Source organism: Schistocerca nitens, chromosome 5 (assembly GCF_023898315.1).
Source record: "Schistocerca nitens isolate TAMUIC-IGC-003100 chromosome 5, iqSchNite1.1, whole genome shotgun sequence".
In the NCBI taxonomy this organism is placed as follows: Eukaryota; Metazoa; Arthropoda; class Insecta; order Orthoptera; family Acrididae; genus Schistocerca; species Schistocerca nitens.
The window spans coordinates 769,823,036-769,846,814 of NC_064618.1; the positions used below are offsets into that span (position 1 = coordinate 769,823,036).

Consider the following 23,779-nt stretch of genomic DNA (forward strand, 5'->3'; position numbering starts at 1 on the left):
TTCTCCATCATGTCGATCGGAGGGCGTGAATCTGTCGTCTTCCATGGGAACGGCGCCTTGACATCTGTACTGCAGCTCGGAGACAAGCTTGTGGCGGCTTCGGGAAACATTCAAATGGACATCCACGGGTGCAGTGGAGCTTGTGCAAGGCACCATGACGGCCAAAGACTATCGTACACTGGTTGCAGGCCACAGATATCCCTTCATGACCATGATGTTAACCGACGGAACTGACGTTTTTCAATAAGACAATGCGCCATGTCACAAGGCCAGGAGAGTGACGGGGCGGTTCGAGGAGCACAGCGGCGAGCTCCAATTGATGTGCTGGCCCCCATACTCGCCAGATATGAACCCGATCGAACACAACTGGGATGTGATGTAACTTGGAGCCAGAGCTCATCGGCCCCTCCCCGGACTTTACGGGAATGAGGTGACTTGTGTGTGTGCAGATGTGGTGCCAACTCCTACAGCTGCCTACCAATCAATGCCCCATTGCTTTCGTGCTACGCCGTGTCACCGCCGTTAGCCTTGCCAAATTGGGCATATGAGCTATTAAGAGGGTAGTCATAATGTTCTGGCTGATCAGTGTACATGATGTTGTCCGTCATGGATAAATAAAAAGTACAGATCACTCTGTTTAACATCCCCACTGAACCACATAACAAAAAGAAAAATTAAAATTAATGCTTCCAAAACATGATCTTACAAGTGAGAGAAGTTGTTTGTAAATTACTTCCATTCTCGCACGGCTAAGCCACGGACGGTTACTGATCGCCAATTGGTGATAAGGTCGAAAGATAGAATAAAAACGTGACGTTATCCATTGCAAATTCGTATGCAAATGCAACGTGAAAATTAACATAATTCTGCAGAACCTGAAAGCAAGCACTAATTTAGTGACGTAACCTAGTCTTGAGTATTGATCGAGTCTTTGGGATCCGCAACAGGTCGGGTTAAGGTACGACATAGAAGCAGTTCATATTCGGACTGCTACATTTGTTTAAGTTAGACTCGAACAGCATGCAAGTGTTAAGGCGATGACTCGGGAACTCAATAAGAATCCCTGGCAAAAGGGAACATTCTTTCGACGAACACTGTTGAGAAAATTTAGGGAACCGGTATTTGAAGATGACTGCAGAACGATTCTCCTGACGCCAACATACATTTCCCCTAGGGACCACGAAGATAGGATACGAGAAATTAGGCCGATTGGTTTACACTTACTGAAAACAAGCTTCGGGCCTTGAAACGTCTCCCCGCGGCTTGGACGACCTCTTCACGCCCTTCTCGGCGGGAGGAGGTCGTTTTGGCCCGGTTACGGATTGGACACTGCCGGTTCAGCCACCGCCGTTCAGCCCACGTGGGCAATTGCTGATGGTACGCCACATTTTTACGTCCTGTCCGAATTTTAATACACTGCGCATTGATATTGGCCTGCCATGTACTCTGGCTGAAATTTTAGCGGATGACCCAGGAGCGTCTGCTCGCGTTCTTCGTTTTATCCACTTGACAAACCTGTCTAAGGACATTTGATTATGCTGTTTTCTTTTAATCCATTGCCTGTTAATGTGCCTTTTATAGTGTTGTCGTTCTTTGCATTCATAATTTAGTCTGGGCGCTAATGACCACTGTAGTTGTGCGACCTAAAACCACACAAAAAAACGAGAAATTAGGGCTCATACAGAGTCATGTATACAGCAGTCTTTTCCCTTCAGTTTGTTTGAAAGTGTAATAGCAAAGTACATGACTAGTAGCGGTACTGTGTACCCTCTGCCAAGCACTGTACGTGGCTTGCGGGGAGTATGTATCTATGTATGTACATGTACTCAATACTCGTCGCTGTCTGCGACTTCACCGTATCTCGACGTCATCGCAATCCTGTTAGATGTTGGCTGAATTTGCACATCACGAAAGAGAATGATAAGCGTCTAAACCACGACCATCTGATGAACCGCCAGGGACAAGAGTGCTTTGTGCATAGCTGCCCGAGGCGTCAAAACCGATATTTGCGCCGCCAGCGCTCATATTGGCCGGCATTGGTCAGAGATTGTGCTTCCTATTAAGATACACCTCTCAGTGTCTTGCAAAGATGCAACTCGCCAACAGACGGCTCGTCTTAGAGCTAACAAATGACATAGCGTGGCGCGCGACCGAGCGAAGTGACGAACGCTCTTGCGGAAGCGGCCGTCTTTCAACAGATGCGAGCGTAAATTGCATCATATCACGTGGTATTGTATTTCAGCCTGAGATAGACAATGGGTGAAATTTTAGCCGAGTTAGATAAGTAATTAATCTCGAAATTCAAACTTCGAACGCATTTGACATAACTAGAACAATGTTTTACGCTAAAGTCAGTGGCGGCTTGTGGCTATACATTCACAGTTATCACGCGAATGGCTCGCTGCGCTTCACCGGAGCGTTTTGCTTCTCCTATCATGTACTTTAACTCTCACTCAGAACACGCGCACACACACACACACACACACACACACACACACACACACACACACATGAAGACACACATCATTCAGCGCTGAGAAACTTTAGCACAGTTAATTACGGCTGCTGACTAGACTCTCTGCTCGCAGTGCAACCCTTGGACGTGCGGCTGCTGGGGGTGAGCCAGCCGCTGTCTGCCGGCCGCCGCTACGACCTGCTGTGCCAGTCCTCCGGCTCCAGACCTCCGGCGCGCATCACCTGGTGGTTCAATGGGCAGAGGTCCCAACACTCCAAAGAGACGGTAAGCGCCAAACAGCAACTAAAATAAGTAGTAGTATGTGGTGTGCGTACTGTAACACCTTCGGTACACGCACCATCAGATTATTTGACTTGTCGCTCTAACGAAGTAGGCGAATGTCAGCAATATGTCTCGTGGTCTTATTGTGGCGTGTTTATCTTCTGCCGTTAGGTCAGACGATAGAAATGCCATTTGCACGCTTAGAGTAGCAGATTGACGGTGACCAACTTTAAACAGAACTTGATTAATTTTCACACACATTTATGAAAGTAGTAAAAAGCATAGACATTACGTAACTTGATTCTGGACGCTGTTTACAATTGACAATCTGAAGTTCCTTTGGTCTTGGTACGTTAATCTTATTCTCACATATCTCTGATACTCGACAAAGTGTTTATAAATTTATCTTCATAGATATGTACAAGAATATGATAATCTTATTGGTTGCAGACTGAAACTTGACTATAGACTGGTACAGAATAATTCTGACTGGTACAGACTGGTGCAGACAAATGCAAACTGGTACAGACTAATGCAGACTGACTACTCGGTGGTCTGTACACTCGTTATAATACCTTGCGCATTCATGTATCACTGCGCAAGTGTGATCCGCGAGGAGAAAAGGTTCTACGTTAGCAGCAATCGCATTGGCTGCGTTACATATTAATACGCGAATCGGCGGAAGCAGAATTTGGTCCGTCGCCGGCCGAAGTGGCCGTGCGGTTAAAGGCGCTGCAGTCTGGAACCGCAAGACCACTACGGTCGCAGGTTCGAATCCTGCCTAGGGCATGGATGTTTGTGATGTCCTTAGGTTAGTTAGGTTTAACTAGTTCTAAGTACTAGGGGACTAATGACCTCAGCAGTTGAGTCCCATAGTGCTCAGAGCCAGTTTGGTCCGTCTCTAAGGAAGCGCCATCTCGTAGTGTGGAGACGGACGAGCGCTGCGCCTGCGCTGTTGTGCTTAGCAGGGCGCGCTCTAGTGGGAAAGTTGTGTACGCGCTGACTACGCGGAACTATGTACACAACGTAGTATAAATGTAGGAGTGACCTCTGCCGGAGCAACTATTGGTCCAGACTGATATTCCCAGTTACGATGGTTGCAGACAGAAAAGTTACAACACTCTAGGATGGATATTCACGAAAAGACGGACCTTCGCCTACAACATCCTTATTGTTCGTTGCACTGCATTTTAAGCATTGACACCATCAAACTTGTCCACTGGAAATACACCGTTCTCATCGTTTCATCCGTCTCTAGAAAGAACTGCCCTGTATCTCCCCTATGGTTTGTTAACTTCAACTATTCGACGTGTTTTTAACTTTAGGCAGGGGAAAAATTGTCTGCTGGGACTAGGTCCGGGAAACAGGGTGGATGGAGAACAACGGGAGTCTGATGTTTTGGCAGACAGTGCTGTCGAGGAGCGGTGCATGGCCGGCGCATTCACACGACGCAACATCCAAGTCTAGTTTTTCCACAATTCAGCTCTCCTTCTGGCGCGCTATCCCTCACACGCGTTATAATTCACTGGTAGGTTTTCTTGCTTACGATCTGATCAGGTGGTGAAAACTGTTGTGTTGGCAGAAGAGCCAACACCGTGTTAGGAATGGGGGCCGAAATGCACGCGTTTTGGCTCACGCAGGCTGGCGTGAGGAGGGAAGAACCATACTGACGTGAGGTCTGGAACGTGACAAGGAATTAGAATTCAGAAAGCGGACGTAATTAGTTTGATATTTTACTTTAATCCGTTAATGATGAACGTCGCTCTTGACGATACATGATTCACAATATTATCTGTTCAGAATACATTCGTAGTAACCTAATATGGCGCCTTGCTGTAGCAAATGACATAGCTGAAGGCTATGCTAAACTGTCGTCTCTGCAAATGAGAGCGTATGTAGACAGTGAACCATCGCTAGCAAAGTCGACTGTACAACTGGGGCGAGTGCTAGGGAGTCTCTCTAGACTCGACCTGCCGAGTGGCGGCGCTCGGTCTGCAATCACTGATAGTGGCGACACGCGGGTCCGACGTATACTAACGGACCGCGGCCGATTTAAAGGCTACCACCTAGCAAGTGTGGTGTCTGGCGGTGACACCACAAAACCTCCTGGTGGAAAGTGCGTTTGCAGTCGAGAAAATACGTTCAAAACACACTAACATCACTTTTATGGACAAGAAGATGCTTTGCCCAACCACTGCGACAATTTTTCCCAGATTTGTAGCAAAATTTCACACACACGCACACATTGTTTTTGAAGCTCTCTCATTAACACTCTGTCTCTAATCTGAGGAACAGCTTTTTCAAGTGCTCCCTTGAGCGACAGTGGCTCGCCAGTGAAACGGGGCTAACGGTAGTTTATTGCCTAAACTTACCGCTGGGATTGCCGTTTAAGGCCCTATTTCAAAAGTTTGGTATCTTTTAAATACCACTCGTACATCTACTTCATCGGCTTCTCTGTGCTCATGCCATCAAGTACTTCACATTAGAGATCAAGCAATTCTCATCATAACCGCAACTCAAGGTCTCGGTTATTTAGTGTCCTAGCTGTGCCTATCGTACAAAATATTCGCAAACTCGTTTTCTGTTGCTTCTCTTTTCCTCTGAAAAAAGCTACCCCACACTCTGACAAGAATTCACTGCCTTGTGGTGTACGAGAAAAAGCTGCAGCGCTTCAGTCAGCCAACCTCGTAACTTCTCTTTACAATATTTAATCAAACAGTAAAGCAAATGCTCCCATCATTTCCAGTTGCCGTACTTTCTGTTTTCGTTTCTCAGTCAGTCAGTACATTTCCTCTGCCTCTCTCTTCAGCACTCGTGTTGTACTACGTACCTCTTTTTTTCTCTTTCAGTCCGTACTCATAGGCCCAGTTCTACCTTTTTTTCATTTTTTCTACATTGTCATAATATCCCTTAACTCGCGAGGTGACTTTTCTGTAACGTATTCCACGAGGTGGGGTGTCTGGGACTCCCATGTTTAAATCGATATTTAAGGCAAAAATCATTGGAAATTTTTAATTTGTGCTATACAACACTTATTTTTACAATTTTTTAAGTGTTAAATGCTTCTAGTTTATTTTATTGTACTAAACAAAGCCTGCAGCATTTTACTATTTATCACACAGAAGCACATAATTTTGTGTGGTTCTCTTAAACAGTAGACATAAATTGACTGTTAGAGCATTTTACATTCTGAAAATTATACAATCTCTGTAGCAAATAAAGTTCCAAATAAAAACAAAATTCCAGGGTGTAAATTTACGCATAAAAATTCCACCCGATAGGTACAGAAAGATAGTCTGCCAAACTGACGCTCATTGCTGGGAACTACATTTTTCTTATCAACACCCAGAACAAATTCGATTTTAACAGGCACTTTAACTATTTCTTTGAAGAAACAGACAGATCCCCATCACACTTTTCCTGAAGTTCTTCCTCTGAATGATACTGTTGTTCGATAGCAGAATTGTGATCACTGGCTAAAGTAAAATCGTCGTCTTTTTTTGTTTATTTCTTTATCTATATGACTGACACCTTCCACCGTAGACCGACTAACAATTTCATCAAACTCGGGAAAGTTGAAACTGACACATTCGTGCGAACACATTTTGAGCTATACGGTACCGTAGTGAAGGAAGGAGGTACGTTGTTCAGGAGGCGCAGCCTATAAGACTCCAACACCCATCAATAACACGAGTCAACAATAAACACAGAAGGTGATAACGCAACTGACAAAAAACATAGTAGGGTTGACAATTTAAGGAGGGTAGGGAGAGTATAGAAGTATTCTACCGCAACTGGCCTTGGAGAGCGAGTTAGAAAATTTTCGCGCCGTCTAAGAGACCACACCTCGGAAGTTGAAGGGGGGGTTTACTTTTCATGATGTAAATTGTTTCCTTTTATCCTACATGAACTACTGTTATTCACTATTTGTGCTACAATTTTTCGTAACTGTTATATCACATATTAAATGTAAGACTTCTCAAGACATACACTTAATAATTAACGTAACTTACGGGGACGTGCTGGAAAGTAATGCATCTCAATTACTCATGTGAACACTCGTAAGGCTATTTAAATAAAACAAACGTTATTAACAATTAACATCTTCATTCTTCATGTCTGTGCACTTATTTCTCAACATAGTCACACTGGCGACGAACAACTTTGTCTCAACGAGACAGTTTCTTGATGGTGTCACAGTAGAACATTTGTCTTTGTTGACGAGGCCACGGGCCGGCTTGAGTGGCCGTGCGGTTCTAGGCGCTACAGTCTGGAACCGAGCGATCGCTACGGTCGCAGGTTCGAATCCTGCCTCCTTAGGTTAGTTAGGTTTTATTATTTCTAAGTTCTAGGCGACTGATGGCCTCAGAAGTTAAGTCGCATAGTGCTCAGAGCCATTTGAACCATTTTTTTACGAAGCCGCAACTTCACCTCTGCTTTCACCGCTTTATCGCTATGAGAAGCAAGTCCTCGAAGGTGTTCTTTAACTTTTCCCAACAGCTGAAAATCGGGTGAAGTCAAGTCGGGACTACATGGAGTATATCGATGACATAAACCCAATGTGTCGGCCGGCCGAAGTGGCCGTGCGGTTAAAGGCGCTGCAGTCTGGAACCGCAAGACCGCTACGGTCGCAGGTTCGAATCCTGCCTCGGGCATGGATGTTTGTGATGTCCTTAGGTTAGTTAGGTTTAACTAGTTCTAAGTTCCAGGGGACTAATGACCTCAGCAGTTGAGTCCCATAGTGCTCAGAGCCGTTTTTGAATCAATGCGTCGGATTGTTGCAAAAAATGTTCAAATTTACGCCAGACTGCTGAGGTCTTCGGTCCCTAGACTTACACATTACTTAAAATAACTTAAACTTAAGCTAAGAAAAACACAGACACCCACACCCGAGGGAGGACTCGAACCTCCGGCGGGAGGGGCCGCGCAATCCATGACAGGGCGTCTCAGGCCGCGCGGCGACTCTGCGCGGCAATTGTTGCAGATGCCGCAGTGCTGCAGTTCCCGTATGTGGTTGGAGAGGGTGCTACATGTGTGGACGAACTCTTCGAATTCGAAACTCAACATGCTGTTTCTCATGCACGGACATAGTTACGTTACACACCGCCACTACACGCTACGGATCGAAGCCCTCTATCGGCAGACACCTGCAAACATGTAGGTATAAACAATAAAGACGTACAATGTTAACAACGCTTGTTTCATTTAAAAAGCTTTGAGTATTCACATAAAAAGTTCGGAGGCATAGCTTGTCAGGACGCCCTCGTAAAATTTGTAGAATTTCTTGTTAGATGAATGAGACTGCGTGACGGCCCTTCTCTACCCTCGGTAAATAGATCAAAGGATTTAGCTCGAGTGTCGCAAACACAGAACTATTGTGGTTAAGACTGAAGGACATTTTAAACCGCCAAAATGTACTAAATAAAGTAGGAAGACTTTACCTAGACAATAGTGTACCTAGAAGTCCAGGGTGTTTTTTGATCGATACTTCAGTCCAGTGACTGATTTTGGAACCAGATGAAGGAAAGCGTACTAAGGACCGCCGCATGATATTTCCCCATTTTATACACTTTCTGTTGTTATTAGACATAATTTTGTGCTTTGCGTAGCCTTTTTAAATATTTCACGTTCCGCATATTCAAGTGCTGTATAATATATTAAAGCTATACGTCCACAGTTTAATGGTGAACAAAATGCTATAATTTTTTAGAATATTGTGAACAGTTAAGTCATTATCATGCAACATCTTGTATTCAGAAACAGGAGGAGGTAATGGAACATTTTATACTTGCAAATAAACTGTGCTTTTTAATATCGTAATGATTTCACCTGCCTTGAAAACGGAAATTCGTTATAGTTTCCAATAGCTTCTGTTTCAGAATTTATTTAACTTGTAACTGTCTTTTCATAATACTTCTGCTTAATTTTTCTTTTACTGGTTATTGGTATGTAGTAGAATAAGAATTTAACATATAGATTATTAAAGGCGCTGATGAAGATATCTATTTTCCCTTGTCATGCATGTCCCTACGGTTTTGTATTTATCTCCTAGCTATTCCCGCTTAGCCATTTTCCACTTCCTGCCAGTCTCATTCTGTATTATCTTTCACTTGCTTCATTTATTGTATTTTCACATTTTGTACTAATAGTTGCACTAGGACAACATTACTGTCTTGTTAAACTGGAATAGAAATCACAAAAAAATTATAGCCTATATCGCCGCCGTCAAAATATGTAAAAACACAAGAAAACTATGAGAAACACAATGACCTGCCGTGGGAGGCTGTAATCTACTTACTATGCTTGCAGCTGCAGCGCAAGCAACTGAAGCGGCTTGGGAGTCACAGTTTAGAGCTGCTTAGTACAAAAGCAATGACAGGATAGTACAACCCTTCGTACATAAATGAGTTGATAAAATAATTAAAATAGATCTGCTACAATATAATTAGGTCTTAGGTAAAATGATATCAATAATTTTAAATCGGAAACTTATAGCGGGACAACGTCGCGATTTTCTGTCTATCAGTTTTCTACAAAGAAATCACAACAAATGTAGATACATGAATATCTGACAATTAAGATTATTATATGTATGTTTACCCATAAATATTTTGCCGCTTACCTTATAATGGTAATTCTCGTCGCCACGTACACAAAAAGTTAGGTGAAAACTTGAAACCTTCCCGTCTCCTCTATACCTCTTTTGTTAATGATAACCTTCCCTTTTACAATAACCTATGTAACCTTCCCTTAGGATTTCTATCTCTTGCTTAGTAATAACAAATGAAATCTTCCCTTTGAAATTTATTCTCTTTCTCAATCTTAGCATACAAATTTAATTGCTGCTTATTAAAGGTGATTTTCTGACTATTTCGACGAAACATGGAATGTGTCGTCGTCGTGGCCCGCAGTCGTTATCTGCAATAACCCAAAACTGTTCCTTACCTTTTTTTACTGTTACTGGAACGCCATCTGACTGCTACATCGAACTGCGACATGAATATACTTACTCTGGTTTACTATACTGATGGTGGGCTGTCATTTAAGTGGCTGTATTTATTACCAAAGCTGACGTTATTCTTTATTAGCAAAGCTGACGTTATTCTTTAATTAATTTGACTGAAGTTGCGTAATTCATAGTTACACTTTTTCTTGACAACAATAAAAATTTTGCAAAGTTTTATGTTGATGGTTTTTGGGATGGATTATAATCAGTAATGCAACATTGCTGGCAAAAATTTATTATATTCTGAAAACGCTTAAAATATTTACTGTTGGTAATGAAATGATTTTACAAACGTTCAAATGGGACTTACTTTTTACAATAATCTTACAACTAGCATTGCGCAAACATACCTTCAGTAGCCTTGAGTTTCACAAAGAAAATAATTCAATAATATTAGTTCCTCTTATTATAATAGTTAGCTGATGTCTCTGTACATCCTTTTATAATCTCCTGTAAATCATAGCTGGTGGCTGGCAGGCACACTGCTCCTCTCAACCTCTCGCTTCAGACCTGCTACCAACTCGCTTCACATCTCGCTTACTACTGACTTCCTACGAATGCTAAAGTGCGGTCTCTCCTGCCAACAATGCTTTCTGGTGAAGACAATCCCTGCTACCATTACAAAAAGTATCAATGCGCGGCCTTTCCCGCTCTTTTCTTAAAATATATCCATACGCGGTCTCTCCCGCCCTTTTAAAAATTATATCAATTTGCAGTCTCTCTTGTCAACAATACTTTGTTGCAGACATTCCCTGCTACCACAATTATTTCCAACATGGCAAATATTAATTATTCCTACTTAATCCTATTAATAAAATATAAACATCTTTCATAAATTGTGATTTGACAATAGACAATAAAAATATACACGTCCTACAAACTTACAACAAAATCAAGCCTGTATTCAGATGATCTGTTCCTCAACGCAGAGCACTCATATGTGAGAGTATGGCTCCATTAAGCACGTAGGTCTCGCTGACCTCACTAAATTTTTGCACGTGCATCCTGAATGAATGTTTGTGGAACTTAGCCGTTCACTTATGTGATAAAATGAAACACCTGCAGCTGTCCTTCCGACGTTATTTCATGTGTAGCAGCCAGTTTCAGCGAATCAGTACACGATCTTCAGCCCTTAACTGACACTGAAGGGGGGTGAACTCCAATAGTACACACGACCGCATCAGTGGTCAACATGTACGAGCTGGCCTCCATAGACTACTGCAACAGAGGTGAGTTGATAGTTGATGGTTGTAGACACATCACTGATACAGAAGTCTACGGAAGCAAGCTCGTAGATGGTGACCACTGATGGGATCGTGTATACGATTGGAGTTCACCCCCTTCAGCGTCAGTTAAGGGCTGAAGATCGTATACTAAACCACCAACACTGGTTGCTATATAATAAACAACATCGAAAGAACAGTTGCAGCTGTTTCATTTTATTACATCACTAAATCTAGGTTACTTACAAACTAAGAATTCTGTAGCTGTGCTACGAACTAGGAATGGGTACATTGTTGGAAACTCTCCCTTACAACTTCTGACGTTGGCTATCTTGGCTACAAGCGTTTCGTATTTTATACAACAGTTCAGCAAGATAGGTACATTGGCCGGTGACGAGTTTCACCCGCTACTCACGTCATGTTTCAGTTATGTGGATTAGACAACTGCAGACTGTCAGGAAAGAGTGCTGGGACGGAACGATCGAGCATCTTTTCCTAGAGTTATTGTCAGGGATATTTTCTATTTTTATTTATTTTTTATTTATTTATTTATTTAACCTGGCAAGATTAAGGCCATCAGGCCCTCTCTTACATCTAACCAGGCATTCTGCTTATTTTACATTCATATGTTTTAGTAGGCATGTTAAACTACATCTAGTACAAAAAGTTAAATAAACAATTTGAAAGGTACACCTGGAAAAATACATACATATAGAGTTTATATTCTTAGATCACAAGTACTGTTATAATTAGACATTATTGAACAGACAGATTTGAGATAGGAGTGCTGGCAGCAGGGAGTATGAGGGAGACTCATGGTGAAGGGAGGAGAAGAATAGAGAGACATGATGAAAACATAATTAAGGAAATATAAAGGAAAAGAAGATTGCGTGGCTAATAGAGATAGATGAAGAGGAAGGCATATCAGGAGCAAGATAGGAGACGCTAGCTTTGCTATTTGACAGATGAGGGGATTGCCCTTGTACATTAATTTTGTGGAGAACTTTATGAGGATGATAGTAGGAGATGCTTCAACTTCCTCTTAAAAGCAGCAGGAGATTGAATTTTGCGCAAGGTAAGGGGCAGTTTGTTCCAGAGGCGGACAGCGGCAACTGAGAAGGAGTTTGCAAAAGTTTTTGTTTTGTGAGTGGGCACAGTTAGGATACCAAATAACAGTGACCTCGTGTTTCGATTATGATGACATGACAGGTTTTTAATCTCTGAAGCAAGGTACTGGGGTGCTTGCGCGACGAGGAGTCGGTGGAGTAGACATAGAGTGTGGTAGTCACGCAATTTGTCCGGCCGCAGCCACCCTAGCTCGGAGTATGAAGCACTAACATGATCGTATCGGCGAATGTTGCAGGTGTAACGCACACAGGCATTCATGGTTAGCTCTAGCCGTCTTTTGTTTTCACTACTCATGCCTTGTTGAATCACATCACAATAGTGGAGGTTCGGTAGAACGAGTGCTTGCACGAGCTGGCGTTTCAAGTCCTGTGGAAATATGTTCCGAAACTTTTTGAGAGCATAGAGACAAGCAGACGTCTTTCGGCACACTGCGACTGTATTCTCCGCCCAGTTGAGATGCTCATCCAAAGTTACACCCAAGTTCTTCACTGTTTTCTGATATGGTATTGGAGTACCGTCGAGCAGAATAGGAGGTAGCCGTTCGCGGAAATCTGAACTTATTAATTTCTGATGGGCTATTAAGATTACTTGCGTCTTTTTTGCATTTAGTTTAAGCCCCAGGTTTTTCGCCCAGGTCACTACTGAAGACAGATCGTCATTCATCTGAGCGATTGCAGTGTTTACATCTTCAGGTCTGACGCTTAGGTAGAGCTGGAGGTCGTCGGCATAGAAATGATATTTACAGGAGGACAGAACCGACGAAATATCGTTTACATATAAAGAAAACAAAAGTGGTCCTAAGACTGATCCTTGTGGCACTCCCGAGGAAACATGTTTCCAGGAAGATTTTTCATTTACGCAGACAACACATTGCTGTCTGTCTTTTAAGTAGCTTTCAAACCATCTCATTGCACTATCAGAGAAATTAAGCTGTTGCATTTTTCTGAGCAATATGTCAAAGTTAACAGTGTCAAAAGCTTTGCTGAAGTCCAGTAGCGTCAATATTGTTGCCTTTCGATTGTCGATGGCATATTTCAGGTCATCAGTTACTTTAATTAGAGCAGTGTTTGTGCTGTGATGTTTACGGAAACCGGATTGAAATTTGTCATATAGGCTGAATTCATGCAAGTGTTCAGTGATTTGGTCATGAACAATATATTCAAGTGCTTTGGAAACAGCAGGCAGTATGCTAATTGGTCGGTAATCACTAGGCAGTTGCGGGTTTTCGATCTTAGGAATGGGTCGAATTAGGCTTCTTTTCCATGCAGTGGGATATATTCCGTTCACGAGGGAAAAATTAAATATGTCAGTTAAGACAGGTACTAAGATATCGGCAACATTCTTAATCATGGTTATACCGATACTGTCGTTGCCCATTGCATCAGAAGAGATTCTCATTATTGCTTTTCTTGCCGTATTTGTTGTTACATGTTTTAGATGGAAGGTATCGTTGTTAGTTATCCTGTTTGGGGATTCTTGTGGACGGTAATTATCAGCTGTGCTGGAATTCAGAGGTGCAGAGAAGAAATCATTTAATTCGTTAGCTGACACATGAAAAGTAGTTTCCGATTTTGCCTTTCCGACCCCCAAGCTACGGAGATTCTTCCATAGAGTCGTGGGCGTCAGATCGCTGCATACAAGGGAGCGAGCGTGCCTGATTTTAGCATTGCGAATGCATTGTTTCACTCTGTTCCGTAGCTTTCTATATTCTTCGAAACGCTCGGGTTTCGGATCTGCCTTGAAACTCCTGTGGGCAGCATCCCTATTAGTCATCATTTGACGTAATTCAGCTGTCAGCCATGGAGCAGGAGATTTTCTTACCCGGATTGTGCGCACAGGTGCATGTTTGTCATAGAGGGCAGTGAGTTTATCACCAAGTTCTATAATTTTGCCGTCGATTGTGGGTTTTCTGATTATTTGATGCCATGAGATTTCTGATCAATCGGCTGTTAGAGCGTCAAGGTCAATACGTTTCATGTTCCTACAAGTTATGTAACGCGATTTGATCCTTGGGGGCTGCACAGAGTAGGCCAGGAATATTACTTCATGTGCTGAGAGGCCAGGGGCCGATGTTTGACCAACATCTCTTACTTTGTCAGTCTGTTTCGTTGCGATTACGTCTGTAAGAGTATGACTGTGCGCCGTATGGTGTGTTGGTTGTAATGGAAGAATGTTCATGCTATTGCAACTAAACAGTCTTCTTAGGTTTATTGCGGAGGGAGTGTCTCTTGCATGATTCATAAAAATGTCCCACTGGTAGCACAGAGTGCTGAATTTGTTGAGATCAATTTGGAGGGATCCTTGGAATGAGTGGAGAGTGGAATGATTTTGGGACCGGGAAATGCATTTCCTAATTTATTTTAGTTTGCATTTCCAGGATCCATGAGTGTGCCTAGGAGCTATGCGTTGTTTTTCACAGCAGTTGAGAGTGGTGTACCTTGTTACAGTTTTGAGACTTTCGCGTCTACCCATAGGAGTTTAATATGCTTTCTTATTCCATTTTCAAATGACGGCTTCTTCTATTCATGTGCCGCAGCCTTTTTCTAAAGTTAGAAAAATTACCTAGCAAAAGTAAGGTTTTCCCATAAATTAGAACATTTTTCAAGGTACAACACGATCATTTACCGAGGAAAAATTATTCTATTGAAATTAAAAGCGTTGCAGTCCTGTCAGTTACGTATTTAATGAACTCTTCGTTACTTTATCACTGACCTACATTCCATTATACAATAAATGAAATGAATTTAAGCAGGAGCTTTTTCAAAACCCACTGGTAACTTGAATATACTTTGAAACAGAAGTTGTGAAAACTGCAACGAATTTCCATTATCAAGGCAGGTAAAATTATCAAGATATTAAATAAACGCAGTTTATTTGCAAGTTTAACATGTTCATTGGTAAAAGACCTCCGTTTTCTCCTACGTACAAGATGATGCGCGACCAGCGAAGTACGTTTAACTGTCCACATTTCATACAACAATTCTAAAGATACAACGGGTGTCTCAGAGCCGTCAGTTGCGTTTTCTCTGCTGTTTCCGTATATACGTATTTGCTTTATCGTGCTTCCAATGTGCTGCTGTAGTCAGCACAAACAAATTCTTTTCGCCATGTCTTTCATGCGGCATCCGGTGTCGTCGTAAAGCGTAGGTCCCTTTCCCGCTACTAATAAAATGATTTTTAAATCGAAATTTTACGTGTTGATTCTCAGAGCGGACTCAGATTAATCTAGAGCAATGTCAGAGACCACCATAAACAGTCTCCGTCACTTACTGGGGTTATTAGATATGTGGTTTGTTTTATGCAGCATTGTAATTATCTCGCGTTCTACACTTTTAAATGTTTTATCATATACTGTGTTAAAGACATTTGGAAGATATTATTAATTGTTGAGGTAAAGAATTTTAGGTGAGTAAAATGCTTGATACGGTGTCTCTGCTACGAACTGTCAGGGGCATTTTCTCTGGTAGTTTGGTAGATATATGCAGTTTCGTTTTTGCGATGTGCAGTTAGAGTCCACCCAAACACATCCTGCTCATCGTCTCTTTCATACGACGGCCAGCGTCAACGTGATGCGTCGATTTTTCCCGCATCAAACAACATGAGCTTCAAATTGGAATTTTACGTGCCTGTTCTATGGAGCGCTCCTAAATGACTCTACTGTAATATTCGATTTTTCGAAGTGTATTAACGGGGACAGTAAAACACGAAGAACAATCAGTATTCTAGCAACGACAGCACCGCCGTAGCCCACGCTGACAGCTACCGCGCTACTCAGTCGCTGCTGGGATTCTGTTTATTATTCGCGTTTTCATTATACCCGTTAATACATTCGATAAACCGATCCATGTCGTCGACAATGGCCGTCTTACGAAAGACACGATGAGCAGGATTTGTTTGGGTTGACTCTAGCTGCACATCGCAAAAACGAAACTGTATATATCTGCCAAACTACGAAAGAAATGACGCCTGACCAGTCTTAAGAGAGGCACCCTGGACAGCACTTTATTCACACAGTTCCTTCTATGTATGTCCATCTTTTCAGAGACAGTTGCGGGATTCGGCTGTTCAGAACAGAATGTCAAATCAAACACCTCTCAGCCGTCTTATTTCCAAACGATTATTTACTGGGCTACCAGTTTCGGCGATACGTTACGCCATCTTCAGCCCCCCTAACGGACTTGTAGGAAGATTCCGACCTCGGTTCCGTCCTCTATTTTGACCTGAATCGAGGTCGGAATCTTCCTACACGTCGGTCAGGAGCCTGATGATGGCATAATATATCGCCGAAAGTGGTAGCCCGGTGACGGGTGAAAGGTGATTGATTTGACATTCTCTAAAATTCTTTAGCTTAAAAATTAACAATATCCACCATATAGCTTTAGTACAGCATATGATATAGCATTTAAAAGTGGAGAACGCGAAGTAATTACAAATTCCGCACAAACGGAAAACAATCACGTGTTCCTAGGTACAGTTCCTCTAGGTACAACACGTTGCCTACACACGTATCTCTTTGTAGTTATGGTGTCTGGTTGCCTCGTGCCTCGTTACGTTATAACACTTCCACTGCTACTATACCATGACCTTTAAGTAGGAGGCAGATCATATAACGTACTATAATGTTAAAGCAATTATGGTAGAAAGCAACAGTGCAGTGTTATCCTCTGAAAGAAATTTAGTTGTGTTGACCGTGATACACCTAACGCAGGTGGCTTATCGGAAGTGAAAGTCAGAATTACGTAAATACTTTAACAGTAACAAACAATAATTTACCTATCGACAGCGCCAAAACGATAATAAAAACGGTCGCCAGCCTAATTAGGCATAATAATGAGTAACATTCTTGTTCAAGAAACTGAAAATAAGTGGGCAAACACAGCCTATACTTTTGTCACACGAGAGTGCAATGAACTCTGGCACCGGTATATGTTCACGTTAAGGTGCATAAATATAACAGATAGCGATACACACTATTACCTTTAGGGCTTATTCAAACTGAATGGTCTCAATAACATTACTATTAATATTCACTGTAGAATCATGAATTGGACATAGGTTCAGCACTGCTTTTCTGACATTTTCCTATCTGACAAAAAATTGTAAATATAGTTCACTGCAAAATTATGAACTGTGCGTAGGTTAAGTCTCTATCAGCTAAATACTTTTCTATTTAGAATGAAAGTTAAATGTATTTCACTAACAAACACTTTATCACTGGACTTTGAATAAAAGAAGTTACTGTTATCATAGATAGTGGTCTTTCTATTAATCGTTATTTAGCTTAGCACAATAGGCAAACTGTGGATCCTGTTACACTATTAATAAGCACTTTCATTACAGTAATGAAACAAGCACTTAGCAAGCATGAACATGTAACTCTCCACAGTTGCAGTTCTGAACCTTTACTGCAGCGAAACACAAAATTGGAATATTTGTAAGATCCTTTCAACAAACAATATTAATTTTATCACACTCTATTGCCATATTAATTTTAATACGCTTTCAATAAAGGACACTCGGTAAGCACTTTAGCGCGGGAGGGACCCTAAGTGGATATGTGACTGAGGATAAATCACGGTAGGTACAACAGTTCACTTATAATTTACCTTATATTTCAGTACACTATAACATCCTATGAGCTGATCCTTCACTGTCCATTACTATAGTTCTTCTGTTCCATTATAGTGATTGCGCAATGTGGTGGCGAGTGCCTGTTGGTAGGTGGATTTGCAAGTAGAATTACTAGACTCTGTCATTTCTTGGTGGTGATGATAGATATCAATTCCAACGTAACTACAGCTAGTTACTGCATCTATCTGAGGCGTTGGCACATTGAAAACGGCACAAAAGGCCCCTCTCGGCACCAGCACAATTGACAACCTTTTCGTGAGCTGTTGGTGGTCCAGTAGCTCATCCCCGACTGACTCTCCCTTCCACCTTTCCATCCATGCCAACCACATTTTGCGCGCGCAACAAAGTTCCGTTCCCGAGGGGAACCACACCACCTTTTACATACGAAATAACTAAGAACCCTAAGTGTAGGTCAGTAGTTTACATTACAGCAAACAATGACTTTAAACAAAACATATCGTTTGCACATATTGGTCGTTGTACAGAAAATTATTTAAATAAAACTATACAATTTTAAAAACATCCAAAGATATTATATGAGAAAGAAAAAAAAATAATTTGCTCATACCGTACATACACTACTGGCCATTAAAATTGCTACACCACGAAGATGACGTGCTACAGACGCGAAATTTAACCGACAAAAAGAAGATGCTGTGATATGCAAATGATTAGCATTTCAGAGCATTCACACAAGTTTGGCGCCCGTGGCGACACTTAGAATGTGCTGACACGAGGAAAGTTTCCAACCGATTTCTCATACACAAACAGCAGTTGACCGGTGTTGCCTAGTGATACGTTGTTGTGATGCCTCCTGTAAGGAAGAGAAATGCGTACCATCACGTTTCCGACTTTGATAAAGGTCGGATTGCAGCCTATCGCGATTGCGGTTTATCGTATCGCGACATTGCTGCTCGCGTTGGTCCAGATCCAATGACTGTAACTTTAGGAGGGTAATACGGAACGCCGTGCTGAATCCCAACGGCCTCGTATCATAGCAATCGAGATGACAGGCATCTTATCCGCATGGCTGTAACGAATCGTGCAGCCACGTCTTGATCCCTGAGTCAACAGATGGGGACGTTTGCAAGACAACAACCATCTGCACGAACAGTTCAACGACGTTTGCAGCAGCATGGACTATCAGCTCGGAGACCATGGCTGCGGTTACCGTTGGCGCTGCATCACAGACAGGAGCGCCTGCGCCGGTGTACTCAACGACGAACGTGGGTGCACGAATGGCAAAACGTCATTTTTTCGGATGAATCCAGTTTCTGTTTACAGCATCATGATGGTCGCTTCCGTGTTTGACGCCATCGCAGTGAACGCACATTGGAAGCGTGTATTCGTCATCGCCATAGTGGCGTATCACCCGGCGTGATGGTATGGAGTGCTATTGGTTACACGTCTCGGTCACCTCTTGTTCGCGTTGACGGCACTCTGAACAGTGGACGTTACATTCCAGATGTGTTACGACACGTGGCTCTAGCCTTCATTCGATCTCTGCGAAAACCTACATTTCAGCAAGATAATGCACGAACGCATGTTGCAGGTCATGTATGGGCCTTTCTCGATACAAAAAATGTTCGACTGCTGCCCTGGCCAGCACATTCTCCAGATATCTCACCAACTGAAAACGTCTGCTCAATGGTGGCCGAGCAACTGGCTCGTCACAATACGCCGGTCACTACTCTTGATGAACTGTGGTATCCTGTGGAAGCTGCATGGGCAGCTGTACCTGTACACGCCATCCAAGCTCTGTTTGATTTAATGACCAGGCGTATCAAGGCCGTTATTACGGCCAGAGATGGTTGTTCTGGGTACTGATTTCTCAGGATCTATGCACCCAAATCGCGTGAAAATGTAATCACATGTCAGTTCTAGTGTAATATATTTGTCCAATGAATACCCGTTTATCATCTGCATTTCTTCTTGTTGTAGCAATATTAATGGCCAGTAGTGTAAAAGTGGAGAACGCGAAATTATTACAAATTCCGCACAAGCAGAAATAATCACGTGTTCCTATGTACAGTATCCTCTAGATACATCACGTCGCCAACGTATGTATCCCTTTGTAGCTATAGTGTCTGGTTGCCACGTTACGTGACGCTACCTTTGCACTTCTAAACACAGTGCTTTACTACTTGCTCCCTGCTGATACTGCATCGTGTGTGTGTGTGTGCTGCAGACGTCGAACGACGGCAACACGACGACGAGCACGCTGTCGTGGGTGGCGAGCAAGGAGGACGCGGGGCGCCACCTGTCGTGCCGAGCCGAGAACACCGCCGTGGGCGGCGACGCCCTCGAGGACGGCGCGCAGCTGCAGATACACTGTAAGCGGCCGGCGCCGGCCACTGTGCGCTCTCCGACCACGCTCCAACTGCTCTGCATGCCTTTCCCGGCGGACACAACATTCAATCACTTTATTGGCATCGTTCGAGACTGCTTAACCGCTTCTTTCCATATTTCGGCTCGTAATCGTACTCCAATTTCGAAAGTTAATTTGTGACTCATTTAAAAACCACTTCATGGAATGATACAGGAGTAAATATGCATGTGCGAAAAACAATTCAGACGACACAAGAGGTAGGTAAACTTGATGCGTCCGACACAGCGGATTTACAGTACCTATGCATTACGCCCTTAATTATTTAATCGCATTGCCTGAAGTGCAGGAGGAAACATAATGAAACGCCTTAAGTTGAGTGGATGTGTGATGTTATTTCAGTGTTCATAATGACGCATGAAATTTACAGAGGACTTGGCAGTGTGAGTCAATTTATCGGAATTATATTCCACGGCCTACTGGTCTGCAATGCATGATTTCATTGGGAACAGACTCATAAAGCCGTTGAATCTTCTTCTCGTTAAAGCTGTGCTTCATTGACATCATGAATACGGGCACTGGGACGGAGTTAGCGTTCGAGCTGGTCCTACACAAATTCTGTCGTGGACAAATCTGGGGTTCTCGCCGCAGGAGCACAAAATGTAATTTATTTCTGGCCAAACATCTCTCTTTTACTATAGATTTTTTACGTCTGTATGTGGCCGCTTGTGATATAAAATCGCTGTGTAAACATTTTTATTCGCATTATTTGTCGATTTCCAATTGTTTTTAGCTCTCATTCCAGTTCATATGCTTCAGTGTAAAATCATTTTCGGTGTAGCAGAAATGTGGCCTCTTACCTTATTAATTAATACTAATTAATATTCCTGCACAAAGCGACTTATTACTGCACTATCTCTAATGAACATGGGTGTCTAAACATATTCAACAAGTTCCATCATCTATGTATGTATCTAGGACAGCAGTACTTGACCACAATGCCGATACTTTATACAGATATGTGGTGCGTGTCGTCCACCACTGTCCTGTTGGAAAACGCCACCACCATACTCTCGGAAGAATTATATCTCATGATGATGTAAGATGTCTGTGACGTACCATTTTGCTGTCATGCTTTCCTCAATTACTACCAGCCGTGACCTGAAGGCATACCCGATGCCGCCCCACACCGCGATGCCAGGAGTAATACCGCTGTTCCTCTCCAAACCATTCGAAGATGGCCACCAGGTCGCATCCATATTTGCAGATGATGGTCATTCGGGGAAGTACACAATGCGACGCTGTTCGTCAGTAGTCCGTGCTTCCCGGTCACTACTCCAAACCCAGCCGTTCCTGTTGTGGTCTTAACGACTGACTACGCTTCTAGTCTCCCACCAATGCTCCTGGATGACAAAGAATGTTGCAAGGAGTCCATTACTTGTCCTCGGATAGCAGGCGCAGATGAGAATGGGTCACGATGTGGTTGTTGCACAAAATAGCGACCCTGTGTTGTGGTTGTCAGATGTGGTCGGCCGGAACCTTGACGAAAAGTGTGCCTGTCCTCACATTGCGCTGCAGACTAACAATGGGCCAAAATCACATCCGAATGCCCAACAAATCTGGATTCTGCACGATCCGAGCATGTGGTGAAAAGGAGACTTCAGTAAGGTCCCTTTCAAACTTTCTCAGCGGTTGATAACGCTGTCTCACATGAATACGAGACATCTCTGTGTCGTTCGAAGTGATCAGTTGACGTACGATCCCTTTCACGACACATATATCACTACCAGGCCTGGTAACATCACTTATTAATACTGGTGGCCATTTCACTTATCGCAGAGAATTTCAAAATTTATAATTTGCATATTCGCTGATGGTGTGTAAGTGTACAAAGCTATAAGAGGAAGTCGAATGGAAACAAGAGTGACAGAAAAAAGTAAGTAAACTGTTTATTATTTCAAAAGTAATTGCCATAACTGTAAATACAATTATTCCACTGTGAGACAAAACGGTCAATGCCTGTTTTCCGTTGTCCACGGAACCATGATCGTACTCAGACGCACACCTCTTCGTCCGACCCCACATTTTGCCAAGGGTGTTCCGAGTACGCCGCAGAAGTTTCACTCGAAAGTCCTTAACATCTTCAATATACTCCCCATTTCTCCCCCATGTGATTTCCATATTTTTGAAGCCCTGAAGAAAGTCATTCGTGGCCGTCGATTTGCGTTTCATGATGAGGTGCACGCCAGGTCATAATCATACACTCCTGGAAATTGAAATAAGAGCACCGTGAATTCATTGTCCCAGGAAGGGGAAACTTTATTGACACATTCCTGGGGTCAGATACATCACATGATCACACTGACAGAACCACAGGCACATAGACACAGGCAACAGAGCATGCACAATGTCGGCACTAGTACAGTGTATATCCACCTTTCGCAGCAATGCAGGCTGCTATTCTCCCATGGAGACGGTCGTAGAGATGCTGGATGTAGTCCTGTGGAACGGCTTGCCATGCCATTTCCACCTGGCGCCTCAGTTGGACCAGCGTTCGTGCTGGACGTGCAGACCGCGTGAGACGACGCTTCATCCAGTCCCAAACATGCTCAATGGGGGACAGATCCGGAGATCTAGCTGGCCAGGGTAGTTGACTTACACCTTCTAGAGCACGTTAGGTGGCACGGGATACATGCGGACGTGCATTGTCCTGTTGGAACAGCAAGTTCCCTTGCCGGTCTAGGAATGGAAGAACGATGGGTTCGATGACGGTTTGGATGTACCGTGCACTATTCAGTGTCCCCTCGACGATCACCAGTGGTGTACGGCCAGTGTAGGAGATCGCTCCCCACACCATGATGCCGGGTGTTGGCCCTGTGTGCCTCGGTCGTATGCAGTCCTGATTGTGGCGCTCACCTGCACGGCGCCAAACACGCATACGACCATCATTGGCACCAAGGCAGAAGCGACTCTCATCGCTGAAGACGACACGTCTCCATTCGTCCCTCCATTCACGCCTGTCGCGACACCACTGGTGGCGGGGCGGGCTGCACGATGTTGGGGCGTGAGCGGAAGACGGCCTAACGGTGTGCGGGACCGTAGCCCAGCTTCATGGAGACGGTTGCGAATGGTCCTCGCCGGTACCCCAGGAGCAACAGTGTCCATAATTTGCTGGGAAGTGGCGGTGCGGTCCCCTACGGCACTGCGTAGGATCCTACGGTCTTGGCGTGCATCCGTGCGTCGCTGCGGTCCGGTCCCAGGTCGACGGGCACGTGCACCTTCCGCCGACCACTGGCGACAACATCGATGTACTGTGGAGACCTCACGCCCCACGTGTTGAGCAATTCGGCGGTACGTCCACCCGGCCTCCCGCATGCCCACTATACGCCCTCGCTCAAAGTTCGTCAACTGCACATACGGTTCACGTCCACGCTGTCGCGGCATGCTACCAGTGTTAAAGACTGCGATGGAGCTCCGTATGCCACGGCAAACTGGCTGACACTGACGGCGGCGGTGCACAAATGCTGCGCAGCTAGCGCCATTCGACGGCCAACAGCGCGGTTCCTGGTGTGTCCGCTGTGCCGTGCGTGTGATCATTGCTTGTAGAGCCCTCTCGCAGTGTCCGGAGCAAGTATGGTGGGTCTGACACACCGGTGTCAATGTGTTCTTTTTTCCATTTCCAGGAGTGTTGTTTCGTAGACAGCCGAAAACAGTTTTCAGTGATGGCA

The 23,779-nt window shown here is 43.6% G+C and overlaps 1 protein-coding gene across 1 annotated transcript in view; it reads left to right on the forward strand.

Annotated features, from left to right (window-relative positions):
* Positions 1-23,779, forward strand: part of LOC126260710 (hemicentin-2) — a 695,733-nt gene that overhangs the window by 558,345 nt on the left and 113,609 nt on the right. Inside the window, exons 6-7 of the mRNA XM_049958047.1 lie at positions 2,589-2,740; positions 19,914-20,058. Coding sequence (XP_049814004.1) covers positions 2,589-2,740; positions 19,914-20,058 — 297 coding nt within the window. The remainder of the gene's footprint in view (positions 1-2,588; positions 2,741-19,913; positions 20,059-23,779) is intronic.